The 17,153-nt window shown below is 31.2% G+C and overlaps 1 protein-coding gene across 5 annotated transcripts in view; it reads left to right on the top strand.

The window, feature by feature from the left end:
- rdgA (retinal degeneration A) overlaps positions 1–17,153 on the top strand; it is a 281,202-nt gene that overhangs the window by 216,909 nt on the left and 47,140 nt on the right. For all 5 annotated transcript variants that reach the window (XR_013005773.1, XM_076404439.1, XM_076404422.1 and 2 more), the window contains exons 10-12: positions 4,541–4,684; positions 4,753–4,962; positions 12,698–12,908. Coding sequence is in view for 4 of the 5 variants with exons in the window: in XM_076404439.1 (XP_076260554.1) it covers positions 4,541–4,684; positions 4,753–4,962; positions 12,698–12,908 (565 nt within the window). In the remaining variant the exon portion in view is untranslated. The remainder of the gene's footprint in view (positions 1–4,540; positions 4,685–4,752; positions 4,963–12,697; positions 12,909–17,153) is intronic.

The raw sequence follows: 17,153 nt of genomic DNA, 5'->3' as shown, positions 1-17,153 counted from the left end.
AATACTTTACTCATTAAATCTAAAACCTGACAAAAATCGGCCGTTTTTTTTCAGATAAAACAGCACCATAATAGGGCCATATAACGTATATTCGTTCTCAATATACTTCGATGCTTTCCTTATGATTATGAAATATTCATGACGCTGAAAAACTTTTTTAGCTAAGAACGCGCCATTCTCGTAACTCCACAGAACTAAATGTCCTCTCTGGTAAATATCAACATTGTATGTAATCAAAGAGTATGTGTTTTCGAGTTCACGTAAAACTAACTTCTGACGATTGACTTTGAGCAAACAGTCGGAGTGCAAACGTTTGTGTTCGATAAGAAAATGTTAACTAAAGAATGGCGTGACCGAAATCGTTGAGTGACCGCTCGTTTCACACGCAATTTTATTACGCCATCATCGACTGAAAAGCGTCTTAATTGTCGTCGGCGTATTTTCGATTCACAGTTAACAATACAATATAACAGGACTTATGATTTAATAATGAGAATGGAGTATATCTCATTAAAACACGAAAAGAACGAAACAGGAAAAAAACGAACAGCACGATACACTAGACTTAATGTTCATTTAAATTAAAAAGGGCCCTTTTAATTATCATGGAAATGTATATGAATATTTTATACTTCATTAGGATCAAAGGATGTAATGGCTAAAAGTTAACCATCGTGCAACAATAAAAAATATGCAAAGTAAGGTATTCTTGAAACCTAGATTTATTATATATGAACAATAGATACTATAATCCTTCCAATAAAATAGCCATTGATCAATGGCTGATGTCATCAAAATTTATGACGTCACAATGTCACAATGTTGCCGGATGCAACTTAAGTTTTCGTTTATTTTACAAAACATTTTTTTTATTTAATTACATTGTTACTAGTCGTTTGCGACTAACCTAAAATTTGTCTTTATGATAATTTAAATCTAGGTATATAACTAGGAGGACCCATCGACTCTATCTCAGTCTCTGGGGAAATAATGTTTATACATGTCACTGTTGTATTTATTATTATATGCACCTCACTACACAACACTACACAAGATCAGATGGTTTGATTCCTTTGAGTATGTGTCCTGTTCTGGTGGTATCCAAAAGCTACAATACTTCAATATTCTCATAAGAATGGAATCTTTCCTCATGTCCCCTTGCATTTCTCTTGATTTCTTGACTGACGTGGGTATCTGAAGGTCTCGATGTAGGTAATCAGTCCTATAGTATTTGAGTGCGCTCACAATACCTCTCAGGACTTTGTTCTGAAAAATTTGTATTTTATTTATGTTACTCTTTGCAGAACATCCCCATAATTGAACTCCGTATGTACACATAGGTTTCAGTATTTTTTCAGTTTTATTCTTTTCAACAGGAGTTTTTCAAAAACCTTAGATATTACTGGCAGCAGTGATATAGGTCTATAGGCTTTTATTTCGTTTGGTGACTTCTCAGGTTTTGGGATCATTATAATTTCCGCCATCTTCCTAATGTTTTAATCTAAATGCTGTATTGATCAAGTTGGTGAGCTGTATAATTCCCTTTCTTGGTAGTTTTTGCAGTAATTTTCCTATTATTAAAGTGTAGCCCGGTTTTTTCCTAGGGTTAGATTTTTTGTGGCTTTCCAGAGTGAATAATCAGTTTCTTTATCATGTGTTAAATTTATCAGATTGTCATTTATAGTTTTGCTTTTAATTTCCAGTATTTTCCTTTTCAGTCTTTGGGTTATATTGTTTAAGCTATATTTATTTTCAGGTGTTCTGTTTTGTTGACATTTTTTTTACAATTTTCGTTTTTAGGCTACCATTTCCTTCACTTCTTTTGGATAAATTCCTTTAATTCTGGAGTATTATTCCAAGCAGCTTGTTGAATATCTACTACGAATTTTTTTGCTTTAAATAATTTATTTAACATTATAGTTTATCTTATGCATATATTAGCGAAGGAGTTACAAGGAAGTAAACTATAGTATGTTCAAAGTTATTTTGTACATACGTCCTTTAAACTTGTGACATCAAAAGGTCGCAATGTTGCCGCATCAACTCTGAGTTCTAGTTCAGTTTGGCTTTGACGTACAACAAAATTCAAATCTAAATCAAATAATTGAACTAATTTTTATCAAATATAATTTATTTTTAATATTACAGTACATTTGCATACGTCTGACAACCGGACGACTTTGACAGGCTCATTCTTTTTTACGTGTTTGAACTAATCAGATAACATTGTGTCTCTTATTAACTAAAATAAAATGAGAAGGAAAATATTGTCTGATTCTAAAACGTATTTAGCGAATCAAACGAATTTTATAAACTGCGACAGGCAATACATTAAACATCTTGATGACGTATGTACAAAAAAAGTCCCTGCAAACAATACTTCATAGGTTAGAGTTGTTTTATTATATATACATTGAATTCCTTTTCAAACCACCATGAGTTCTAGGCGCGTTTTTATATAATTATGTAGCATCGGATGCCTACTCCACCTAGTTAACCTAGTTAAGTATATCCATATAATGTATTTTATTTTCATTTAAAAGTATGTTTATCCTGCTACGTTTAGTTATTGTTTTCTTCGTTCCTGTATTTTCTTGTGAAGCCGTTTTGATATAACTGTATTTCTCATTATTTCATTATCTGTTACTACCTGTGATATTACTGTATTTCTCCTTAATTACTTCTGTTACTAAATGTGTCTAGATTATCATTCGTAAACTTAAATTTAATGACTGCATTTTCCTTAATGCGTTTCCCATATCTGCAAAAGACTTAGTATATCTGATCCATTGACAATAGTATACATTCTGTTAATCTTCTAGATTATATAATAACTATAATAACTAACTAATAATTGTATAATAACACGTACAATATTACTTCTGTAAGTGATGTCCTGTAGAAACTTATAATCTAGTACTTATTCTAATCACTATTCTACTTTATTCTAAATACTAACCTCATTATTTAATTCTATATGTCTATTAGTCATGTCGTTTGATAGCATAACTTTTAGTCTATAATATATTTTTTGAAACAAATATCAATATTTTTGGCCGATATTTTTTTGACCTATATATCTTCGATTCGATATTTTTTTCGAAAAAAGTAAATATATTTCTTAAACTTCACAAAAAAAAACATTTTTAATTATTTTTAACAAATCTTTGAAATTGGTATTTTAAAGGTTTATTACTACCATTGCTACTTTATATATGTATACATAACTATTATAACAAATAGTCAGTTTACACCATAGCTGTATATATATAGAAGAATATATATATATATATATATATATATATATATATATATATATATATATATATATATATATGTATATATATATATATATATATATATATATATATATATATATAGCTGTAGATATATACTGACACAATATACTGAAAATCGTGCGAATTTGCTTTACTCAGTAGAGTATCAGAAAGCACTTATAGTGCATCCACAATAACAGCCAATGTACATTATAGAGGACGCCTACAAATTGTAAAATTGTAAAATTCGTTTTAAACCCGGTGTAGATTTTTCCTTCTTATTTTAGTTAAAAAGAGATAAAATACTACCTGATGCGTCGGAACATCTAACCAAATCAGTTTATAAAATTGAATTTGGGTTGGTACTTGGTAGTACCTACTAGACATTTGGCAACATGACATACTGGCCAGGTTGCCAAATGCCTGGAAAATTATCCAGTACGTTGATGATAATAATTAGGGGTTATAAATGGGCAAACGTTGTAAACGAGAACTTAGATTTGATGCGGCAACACGCTCTCAAACGCAGACAATCATTCAGACAATTTTATCTTTGATGTTCTTTTTATGAGACCATTTTGTTTGAAATGTTTTGTGTTAGATTTCTATTTATAAAAAAATAGTTTTAACAAAAAAACTGAACCGACTTCAAAAAATAAATAAGGAACTCACTAAAAATTTTAAAAAATCAAACCTAGATTTTCAACACAAAAAAAGCTTTAAAATAAAATATGTACATAACAATCGTTGTAATAACTAAATAAAAATAAACAAAAAATTATTTAATCTATATAATGCACATATTTTATATTCTACTATATCCACACAATTTAGCTTAATACCTACCTAAACCGGTTTTTTCATCCCATCAGCTCAACAATAACATTATTGCACAAATATCTGATAATTTTATATAAAAATATGCGAAAACTTTGTGCATGTCTTTGAATTTGACTGATTTGGTTCTAATGGAACTACCTCGGAAGTGCACTCTTTCGAATAAAGAAGAATTTTGAAAATCGGTCCACAGAGAAATCGGCGAATTAAAAAAATATACAGCCGAAAATAGAACCTCCTCCTTTGTCGAAGTCGGTTAAAAAAGGACAAATATAGTAATAAATATTAATTGACATGAACATACTTTCCTTTTAATTAAATTAAGCCAAATTTGTTTCATTTGCCTTTGCGTGCTTTTACTATTAAAAATAAATGAATTTAAACTATATCTAATACTTAAACAAACTGTAACAAATTTGTTCCAGGATAAAGAACAAAAAGCTTTTGTAATTAAACCAATTCCATCGACAAACGTAACTCCTGTGATTGTGTTCATCAATCCGAAATCGGGAGGCAATCAGGGACTAAAGCTGTTGCAGAAATTCCAGTGGTTACTCAATCCACGACAAGTAAGCATTCAAGATTTGTTATTTTCCGACTGTTAAGTATCACATATCTCTTTTGTTAATTTGAACAGGTTTTTGATTTGACTCAAGGAGGACCTCGTTTTGGTTTGGAATTATTCAAGAAGGTGCCGAACCTGCGAGTTTTGGCTTGCGGGGGTGATGGTACCGTTGGCTGGGTATTGAGCGTCATCGATCAAATTGGTATGAATCCACCGCCAGCAGTTGGTGTACTTCCTCTAGGTACAGGAAATGATCTAGCTAGAGCTTTGGGTTGGGGAGGGGTAAGTGTTATTAATTTAAGTATTGTTTTCTAAAAATTAAATTATATGAATACGTTTATTGAAAAATGGTTCATTCTCATATCACAATCACTAAAAAATATCTAAGAATAACAATTTCAATTGAAATTAATTCTTATTTCCAATCAGTTGTTTCAGATATGTATTAATATACAAAAATTAATGTTTATTAGAGTCTTCTGTTTTCAACCATATTGATTCGTTTTCCCGAGGACCCAAGTCAGGGTAATCAGCGGGGTAAAAGATTTTTAAAATAAATTTAGGTTAGAAAAATATAGTAGAAAATGTTCATTATTAAATATACATGCTTTTGTTGCCATAGGCTGTACGATAGTACGAAACCCATAATAGTGAGATCCGTACAGAAATATATATATGCATAATATATAAGCAGAAATTTGTACAAAAAGGAAACAACAAAAGATCAGCAACAAGTGAGAACCGAAGAAAACGAGAAAATGTAACAAAGCAATACAAGAACCGAAAAAAACAATGTACTGTAATGTCAAGAACACTTGGAAAATGTTTTTCCAATTATCCTAAGGAAGTTATCTATTTTAAAAAGCAAGAAAAATTTTCAAAATGTGCCAACAGCGCAGACCACCAGCTTAAAATAATAACAATAAATGGGCTAAGAACAATAAACTAAAGGCTGAAATTTTATCTAATCACTTAAAAATTCCTTTCCTGCTGTGCTCTCTGCAGATGAAATAAATGATGAATAAAATTATCAGCGTTCTAAATCCTCAATTTCAAATGTATTTATCAGTGTCAGAATCAGAAAAGTACCTAAAATTAATAATATTTATATTTAATTTAAAATTACGAATGAATTACTTTCTTATAATTAGGGAAATGGATTAAATAGTTATAATTCTCATGTCATTTCCTATAGGTTTATCACCTATAATGCCGTCTACCTGGTAATTATACATCAAAAGGCTTAATATTAGGCTCAATATTAGGAAAAATAAACATTGTTCCAGGACAAGCAAATTGTCTTATAAGATGCAAACAGTTATTCTTAGTTTAGAAGATATCGCTGTACAGATCAGTTTTAGGCCCATTTGGTCTAATGAAGTGATACAACGCAATATCTCTCTAGAACCCATACGAGTGTAATCCAAAATATTTGTGTTAAATTCTTAGGACTATTAGTGACGTCCAATATACTAGATAATGACAGTGAAGTGTTTAGTCTAAAACGTTTACTACCATCCGATCTGAATAATGGACAGAAATACATTTAAAGTAAGCTTTGAAGTATATAGACCTTCCAATAAACCGGACAATGCACGTCATCAATATTGCCGCATTAACTCAGAATTTTGGTTTATAACCTTTACTGGTGGTTACAAATTGAATTAGTCCTGAATAATATCACTAATGATTTGAAGAATTTTGTAGACATCTGACAACAGTGTACTGGCGACCATTACCAATACAAATTGAAATTTACAGACTGCATTACTTCATTATTCGGTTACATGTTCCGATGCAGCAGACAACATTTTGTTTCTTTTTAACTAGTGTGAAATAAGAAGGAAAAATTTGTTCCAAGGTTATTGATTTTGCATTTATAAAAATTGAATTTGGCACTATATACAACATAATAATTCAAGGTAATACTAGAAACATTTATTGTCCAATGGGCATATTGTTTAATATTGCTACGTCATCATTATGGATTATTACATGTATCGGAGACTTTCCAAATTCTGTGTAAAGAGCCGAGCTAAGTACTTTGGAAAAAAATTGTTATGTCAGACCTAAATTTCTGAAATTTAATCATAGATTAATCTGATATGGAAACTCACTATTAACCCCTTCGCTAAACAATAGACGATCGGCAATAATTGTACCGTTCGTTACGCATATTCCCACAATTTATAGCTGGAGCGTTAGATCTTACGTGCCGTCGCTCTGTTTAATTACTTCAGATGCGGCTGCATTGTGGAATAATCGAGTGGATGCCTTAGCACTAGAACGTCTAATGATTCAGAAAATCGATACGTCGATATCGGTCTCATCCATCAACCCCGCGACAGCGTACGGAGCCGGTTCTCTATTAATATGCTTTTAAAGCGGTTGAAATTGCCGATATAAAATATATCAAACTATTGAGGCAGCGCGAATTTCGAGACTAATTGAATGAAATCGGGGTAAAATGAAATAATTCGAATTAAATGCATGTTTATATGTAATTTTATCCATTAAGTTATTATACATATATTTTATGAGAAAATGAGTATAAAAAATGTATATTTTTATTTTAATTTATGACGTTTCCTTTATTTTATACCGAAAATATTTGATTGTAATATTAATTATAGTACTTAACATATAGAGATTTTATATAAAAGCTAGTATATAAATAAATATAATTAAAAGGTAATAAATAAATATTGGAAATATTGTTCATTGTTTTCTATAAACTTGCGCAATCTTTCAGACTGATTGATACGTTAATCATGATCATCAATCCATATCCCGCGCTCGGGAAGAGTGTTTCGCCCCAACTTGAACCAATACACTCTCATTGGTGCCTCAAGACAGAAGGCAACATTCTTCAGCACATTGGCTCCTATTTTTTTCATTTTCCATGATTTGGTCCATGTTTTTCTTTTTAGAATACTCGAGTCGAAAGGTCGTTTCCATCACAGAAGTGTGTGAGGAATTCTTTCATCTTTAGATTTAAAAATATGTCCAAACTGTCATAATCTGCGTTTCTCGATTTGTTTCTTAACTGTGAATAGATTGCCGCATCTTAGACGAATGAACTCAGCTTCATAAAGTAATCCACAAATTTAAGTACGATTGATAAATATTCAGCGTATAGGTGAACTTTCAATCACAAGTTGAGTAGAATTCAAGGCTACGCAAGTAACATGTAGTTGAGCATTCAGTGTCAAGCACGTAGTATAACAATTTTATTTAAGTCTTAAGTTTCCTGGTAATCAGGCAAGGTGCGTATTCCTTATTTGATTTTCCGCTGTTGCCTATAAAGACATTTATAATTACAATCACAAACATAAAGTACATCCATCCCCGAGCAGGATTCGAACCGACGACTATCAGAACAGTAGAAGGATCGTTTTATTGCCTTGACCACTGCGCCAACGAAGCCGGCTGTTTGTTGTAATTTTGCATCTTCAAACTTTAGAGACTGCCAAATGCACATCATATCATCTTAGAAACCCAAAAAACTGCGATAATATTTTTATTTTAAAAATAATTACATTTCGACAGAAAAAAGTAATTTAAAAAATTTAAAATTCATACGTCTAATTCAAATTGAGAAAGCTTCAAAATTGGATATAAACCTCTTCATTTGACCGAAATGATAGCTCTACAGGGAGCAAAATCTAGGTTCGTCCATCGATCGATGGACGAAGAATATATTGAATGGAATAGCAGTTTGTATTCATCCAGTTTATGGATTTTTGCCATGGTGGTTACACGTATTTGCACCCGTGTATTGTCTTAATGCAACAACAATTTTTCTTCGCCAAATGTGGTCATTTTTGCTTCAAATAAATATCAAATATGTTCAAAAGTTCCAAATAATATTCGCTGGTCGTCGTTTTATACTTCTTGAGATGATATGTCCGCGGTGATTTGAGGTGTCTACGGTGTTAGCCACCTCACATACCTTCATTCACCGATCGTTCAATATCAATCACTCCGTGGATTTTTTCCATTTTTATTATTATAAATAAATTATTTTTATTGTTATAAATAAAACAGTCGTTATTTACATTATGTGATCGTTATTTATTTGTATATAAACAAATACAGTAGATAATAGGGAGGTGCGCTGGGTTTACCTGCAGCCGGTTTGGGGAGTCGATAGTGGCTCATCTGAACTGAACGATCCAAAGTATCCGTCAATAATATCCGAAATTAATGTCTCGGGTTTCCCAGATCTTCATAATCGTACTAGTCGGCGCTGCTGGCACACCGCAAACGTTCTGGGATAATATTTTCTGGGAATTTTGTAGACCGCTGTTCTAAGATGTAAAATTCGACATGCCTCAAGATTCAAAGAGTCTCATCAAACTGCCCTCGTACTTACATTCCGTATAAATAATATTATAATTACTTATTTTATTATTATTATAATTATATATAAAGTTTTCCAGTCAGTTAAAATGGTAATTTTTAAAATATCATTGATAGTTCTAAAACAGAATGCATTTATTATTTAGTCTATTTGTCTGCTAAACAAATAAAACGCACTATAAAACTCAATGATGCATTTTAATTAACTGATTTGTTCATATTTTAATACGGCAAAAGAGGGAATGGGGAAAAGAACAAAAGGGAGTCCAATCCGATCGTTTGTTCTCGTATTTATTTTATATGCTCACAATAAGCGAAATATAAATTGATTTTTATTCGGATACTGTTCCGCCATTATGGTGGCGGGGTTCCCGGCTTTTCACCCGGTTATTTACTTGATAATTTCACAAATTAACTGCTTGTCGATGAATATACGATTTCCCAAACTGAATCATTACAACCTACGTGCACACGTGTTTTATAGGAGTACAATCAACTGGCATTAAACAAAATATTTATTATTCAACATTTAGATTAAACAATACAAAATAAACATTGTTTGCCGTTATTTGCAGAGCGAGAGGGAGATTTAATGGGGGAGGATTTAACTTAACAAAGTTTACGTTAATTAATCAACCATTTAGCGACTCTAATTTATATGACAATTATCGATTTATGTAAAAAAATATGTTTTTATATATAACCGTAAACCCTAGAGAATATAATCACTCAATAATTGTCTTGACAAATAGACCGCATCACTGTTAACAAGCTCATATAATTTCTGGGTGGTGCTTTAAATGATATGTTATGTATCAAAACGCCATGTCATTTCAGCTACAACTTATTATGAGTTTAGTTAAACAGCTTATATTATTTAAACCGAACCGGCACTTTCCATTGTGACAACCAACTATTATTACAATGGTATTCTAAATTTAAACATCTGACACCGAAATCACTCAAGTTCAGCCAGTATTTTGGAAAACACTTTAAAGGCTTCAGTAATATTTACAATAGGCTAGATGACTCTAATAACAAAAAGAATCACAAAAATATTGATTTGTAATAATAATATACTATTGAGAGATTATTAAAAATATATTGTTTTTTAAATAAAAGTGGAATTACTAATATTTTACCAGAAATAAAATCACAAAATTTCAAAATTCACTATGCTAACCGTTTCCTAACCATCATTTCCGCATTCCAATGTTTGAATATTTTAGAGCGCTTTGATTTTATTTGGATTATTTTTCTTACATTTCACAGTTAAAAAATTGGTTTTATACTGCCAACGGAAAGAAAATATAAACGAAAATATTGAACAAATAACCCAAATTTGCCCAGAACCGATTCGCCATTGGTGACTATATAGTATAACTATAACTGGATCAATAATTTTGAAAAGAATACTAGAATTTTTATAGAATTGAAGTAAGTGAATATACCAGAGACGAGAATTAACTACGAGATGTGGTGTAATATTGAAGAACATTAAGTAAAAACATTACCAGTATGACAGTTGGCAAGAACATTAATAAGTGTAGGTCATAGAGACCTCATAGAGAGACAAAACAACAAAAATAATTGACCAGGTCCTCAGAATAAGAGATGTTATTGAAAAACAGCTCCACCAAAAAGACTCCACTCTCATGAGAATATTGAATGCAGCTTTTGCATACCACCAGAACAAGACACAGACTGAAAATAATCAAACCATCTGATCTCGTGTAGTGTTATGTTGTGAGGTGTATATAATAATAAATACAACAGTGGCATGTATAAACATTATTTCACCAGAGGCTGGTGCCGATGGATGAAAGACAAATTGTAGGTTAGTCGGAAATGACTAATAGTAATGTAATAATTAAATAATAATAAAAAAGGTAATAACTCTAAAGAGTACCCAATAATATCACAATTGTCAGTTGGGAACTGTGAAAATAGTATTATTAAAATTAAGTGCCCTATATTTACAAAGAATGTATGATTATAATTTGAAGATACAGATACATATATATTTAGAAGGGTTACCAAAATATTCATTTTATCTAGTTGATAGTTACTACACAAAAAAAATTTAAAGCATATACATTTGACAGATGTGTAGATGAATAGATGAGAATCTCCTGAACTAATCTATGGCACTTGGCCAACATTAAAATTATGATATTGATACGGTTCTAAGTGATATTTTCAGCCAATTCGTATGGCAACCATTTGTTCTCCTTTTGTGCCTTTCCCATCGCATGTCAACGTCTGAAAGCACTTGATTCATTAACTGTTGAGCTGCCTGAAATTATTTAAGAGGTTGAGTTGGGTTTTTATCTGACAAGCACCAATTTAAGTGACAAAATAATAATTAAAAATTAAGCAATTATCTTATTTTGATTCTCCGGCCATTTTTTGTCATTACCAATTGGTTTACAAATAATGATATGACAAAAATATCGAATTTGAGAGCTAAAATAGGTTGTTTAACATTTATTTATATTGATATTTCGTATTTGCTCCGATATATATCGCTGACAAAAATGCATGCCATCGCCTAGTAATATTCTTTTTTCAGTCATAATTGCTATCTCACATCATTTTCAAGCTTACATTCTTACTGCTATGAAAACTACTAAAAATAAAGACAAAAACAGGTCTATATTGGTTTTAAAAATTACGTTTTCAATAGAGTTAACAAACATTTTTGGTTTGACTTCGATCCACATTAAATAGTAGGTTTGTGTAAGTATTATTGTACTAAGAACCATTATTTGTGAAAATATTAATTTCATCTTACTCAATCAAAAATTAGGCTATTTAGTGTAAAGTCTTGGTGAAATATCTTTACTTTGAAAACAAGCATAATTTAAAAGACTTAATAAATAAAAATATTGCAAAAGTTATTAATATGTAACAGGTCAATTGAAAATTCCCCGGCGTGACACATAGATGGCGCTACCAGAATTAAATCTATATGTTTTTTAGTTAGCCCTAACACTAAAAAGATGCACGTATAAATTTGACAGCTGTCGAATCATTAGTGTGTGAATTATAGCATTTTGAGGGAAGCAACTTTTGTTATTTTGAAAAAATGGATAAAAAGGAATTTCGCTTGTTGATAAAATATTGAATGAAGGGACAAAATACAGTTGAAGCAAAAACTTAAATTAAAATACTGTAAATTAAAATACCCTGGAAACCTTTAATCTTAATGGATATTGTGGAGCTATTTCAAACTCTACACCACTGTGCTCATTCCAAAGTAGTTTATAACAAACTAAACAAACTTTAGTAATATTTATCCGACCGGTTCCTGAAACTCTTCTGGAAAGAAGATGATTTTAAATATTTAAATCACATTAAAACTATAAAATAAAAGTCGAAATGTTTTAACGAACACAGACGCTGGAGCCCACGCACCACGGGGAATAGCGTCCGCCAAAACATTCTTCGCCGTATTATTCACACTCTTTTATTTCTCTCCTCTTTTCTTTAGATAAATATACCGATAGCTTTTAGTACATTTATATAAAAATATTATATCAACAGTATTGACCGGGTTTTAGGAATCGAAGAAAAAGCATATTTATCGTCTGAAAATATGTTAATTAAAATGAAAACAGAATCCTAAAAATAAGATCCTTTTTTATTATTTCAGGGTTATACCGACGAGCCCATATCGAAAATTTTATCAAACATCAGTCAAAGCGACACCGTCCTTCTGGATCGGTGGTCGCTGGAGGTAAAGGCGAATGGACAGGCCGAGGCTCCCGAAGAAGGCAAAGACAATCTCCCTTTGAATGTGGTCAACAACTATTACTCTCTGGGTGTTGATGCTCATATTGCATTAGAATTTCATGAAGCTAGAGGTATGTTAAATTAAATAATTATAGCTGCTAAAAATGTATACAATAAATTGATAAATAAATTGTAAAAAAAGTTCTAAATTAAATTCAGGAAACAAATAAGTTTAATACTTAATTATATAAAATATCTAACATATGGCGTTTGTTAATTATATGGTTAACAATAGAAACAAACAGCTTTATTTTTGCATCTACATTGAACTATAAAGTAATTCTAAAGCTTAACTGTGAAAAATTGGCACAATGTATTTTATTCAAAATATTTTCCATCGATAGCCACCATACTTTATAATCTTTCAGACAATTCCATTCATTACGAATTCCATTTCGAACGATGTATCTATCGACACTATCCGCGAATCTATTAACCCTTTGAAATTTGCATAAACAGATAGGCGACAGGTCACGATATGTCGGAAGAAATAATCAGAAGGAACAAGATCTCGAGAGTACGGCGGTGCGTGAGATAGTACTCATTTTAATGTTTTCAAGTATGTTTTCACCGGATTGGCAACATATGGTCGAGCCTTTTCACTTTAAAGTATAGCATTGTTGTATCTACTCGTACTGCGGCTGTTTTCGTGTATCATTATCAATTATAGTCAATAGTGATCACCGTTAATGGTTTCATCTAGTAATACCATCAAATCCAGAACGCTCTTTGTCTTCGATCTCAAAATCATTACTTAAAACATTGAAAGCAATATTCACCAGTTGAAATCGATGCCGACACAAAATATTCATATTTAAAAAGATATATTATGTATGAGGTAGAATAATAAGGCTGTAATATTATATATTTTGTACAAATATTACCAATTTATTTTTGATCTTCAAACTTATGTTGAAAAAGAAACGGTCAAAGATGCATAAACACCATAATTTTTTTTGGGTATTGTCATATAGTCGTTGGGTATATATCGTATTTGGGTGAAAATAATATATATATATATATATATATATATATATATATATATATATATATATATAATTGATTTTATATATTTTACATAGCAAATAGCCTTTCCGATGATTTCACTCATCTTGCCAAATAAATGTTGAAACTTAGTTGTAATTGTGTGTTGAAAAAGATTATATTATATTATAAATTTATAATCGTATTGTAAATACGGAAACTATAAAATAAATACTCAAAATGTAGATAACATAAAGTTGCCGCAATTATAAATAAAATACATACAATGGAAACAAATCTAGATAAATTAACAGACGTCTGTTACATTAGTACATCGTTACTGTTACATATAAACACTCGAAAGGATGCAATCAGCCTACTTCATCCAAAACCCTGTCCGTAAACACCTCTAAATGATTTATTAAAAAGCCACGAATAGTGCGAACGTAAACCTATTCAAAACCAGCAAGGGTTAAATAATATGAATCCTCAACTGGAAACATACAGAATAATATAACTAAGGAATTTAAATAACTAAATAAATAACTAGTTTGACAAGTATACAAGAATAAAAATAATAGAAACATTTAAGAATAAAAAAATTTAAAAGGGTTGTAAGAGAAGCTCACGACTATATAGTTGAAAACAATTAGAATATAATTACAAAGTTAGAAAAAAGTGCCGTCCACATATTCAAAACCAAGTACTACTTTGTTTTCATAATGTTCCATGAATAAGTTGGCTATTACAAGAGATAAAGAGGAACCCATTGGAAAATCTCAAATATGCGATTTTGCTGTTACAATAACTAGTAAATGTTGAAAAAATTAAGAAGAAACTTCTAACCAACATATGAGAACTCTCTTAAAACATTAAGTATATATTTTGTCAGCAACAGACATTTCTATACATATATTCTAAAATCCCATGAAGGGCAGACATGTTATTTTATAAAAGTAGGATTACACACTGGAAGAATAATTAATTATTAAAAAATGTTAAATGATCTTAACTGATAAAATATAACAAACTTTATTTTTGACAGTGTTTACAAAATAGTATTCAATTAAATATTTGCATGTTCTTAAAAGACTGTATTTGTAGGATGGTAAATTCCCGCCAGATGTATATTATATTGTAATTATATTTGAGTGATATGTTATAAAACCAAGCAAATGGCGTTTTAAAGAATTTCACCCAACTTGGAATAAGATCTCATATACGTATTATAAATTGACACCAGCGATTCATAATATTATGTTTAACTGTATTAGTTACAGGCATATTAAATAATATAAACTTATTGCAATTGTAGTAAATTATATACAACGAAAGCGAATCTTGATATGGTAAACGACTGTTACATTAGTACATTGTTACTGTTAATTTTAAATACTCGACACGAAACAACCAGCCTAACACATGGGCTGAAAAGTCCCTGGCGTAACAGAGAAACCACGCTTTTCTTGTTCAAAATTGGCTTTATTCATCAGCGTATTCTCTATCAAGATCCACACAATCTTTCCAGCGCCGCTCTAACACTTCAATGCCACTTTTGTAGAACGATTTATCTTTTGCCTCAATATAGGCCTCAGTTTCAGCGAAAACCTCTCTATTCGAGAGAAATTTCTTACCCATGAGCATTTTTTTGAGGTCTGCGAACAGCTAGTCGTCTCTGGAAGTCAAATCTGACAAACACGGTGGATGCGGGAGCAATTCGAAGTTCGATTCATATAGTTTTGCCATTGTTTTGATTGACTTGTAACACGGTGACTTGTCTTGACGAAACACAATTTTTTTCTATGCGTATTTTTGCTGTCGTTTCTTTACAATTTCGGCTTTCAAACGCTCCAATATGTCTAAATAAGGGAATTCAGAATAGATAGTGTGAAGTAATGTAAAGCATCTGGGAAAGGAATCTGGCAATTGTTCTCACTCCATGGTGAATTGGATGCGAATTGTTTCAATATTGAGAATTCTGGTGCCAGGAAATGGTTGATTTGTACAAATAAAAACAAAAGTCCACATATTTACATTAAATAGACTTTTTAGCGAGGTGTTGGCTAGTGTCGTATTTTCAAAATATTTCATGAAGATGTTGGCTATTGTAGGAGATATGAGAGAACCCATAGCGACACTAGATGTTTTAAATATGTTAGATGCTCATAAAAGCTTTCTTGGATTTATGTGCATGGAGAACACTATTTTTATGATAGTCAATAGATATTTTTCGAATTATTCTATTAATTCTAAAGTCTCATACATGGGAACTTTAATAAAAATGAAGACAACGTCTGAAAACTTATATATATATATATATATATATATATAATTGCGTTCAAAATAACTGCCATACTACATCGACTTGTTAAAACTTATGGTAAATAAATGATGTCAATTTCAATATGCAATATTGCGGGTTTAAGAAATTTGTAAATGTTCCATTGTTCAGCAAGGCATTAGTAATTGAAAATTAATTACCACACCCCACTCTCAAATGTATCTTTCGACATCAAAAGGTTGTTCCAGAGAATTACTGTTTAAGTCACAAACCAGTTACAGTCCTTCTATAAAGAAAATATAAAAATATTGGCCAAGCCATAACTGTGCTTGCCTTGAAGTAAACTTGAAATATAACAAACCATTATTAGAGATTCCATTTCATCAAAATATCAAGAATAATCTTCAGGTTCCCTAGTTCATAATTTGCAAATGAGAGTTAGCTCTAAGTAAAAGACAGATTAATTTCGCAATAATTGTAACCAAAAGGGACGCTAAATAAAGGAATAATTACTGCGAAATAATTCCGTCTTCGCCATACCCGTCGGCCACAACACAGGACGATTTTTGCCATTCAACAAGTATCTTATTAAGACAAAACCCTCTTCTGGCGGTCATTAAATACGTCGGCGTCCCGGCGCGTTCGGCCTCGAGCCACCAGCAGCAATTTCGTTTACCTAGAAGCTGGGCCGACGCTGCAGCTTTGTCATTTGGGGGAAAGATCGAGAAAATAACGAGACATAACGAGTGGGGGAGAAGAAACGCCATAAAAGAGCTTTGGCAGCTAAAAAACGGTCGGCCCAGCTCGAGCCCCACGGTCATCGTTTGTTGGAATGGTGCCTTTGGTGGAACTGTTTCTTTTGTTTAGGCTTCGATAAAAAAAGAAAAAGGTACCATGAGGGAATATGAAACAATACCGAATTATCTCACTGTGTAGTCGTTACTACCGACGTGTCCTTCAAATTCAACTTAAATTAAAACAAAAACTTCGATATTAGAAGAATTTATAAAAAATATTAATCGAATAATTAATTATTTAGTTATACTTAGAT

This window comes from Rhynchophorus ferrugineus, unplaced genomic scaffold (assembly GCF_030347505.1).
Source record: "Rhynchophorus ferrugineus isolate W39M unplaced genomic scaffold, kcgeb_rfMv2 rfM1, whole genome shotgun sequence".
Taxonomy (NCBI): Eukaryota; Metazoa; Arthropoda; class Insecta; order Coleoptera; family Curculionidae; genus Rhynchophorus; species Rhynchophorus ferrugineus.
The sequence above is the reverse complement of the archived record's forward strand: the minus strand, read 5'-3'. Positions and strand labels throughout refer to the sequence as shown.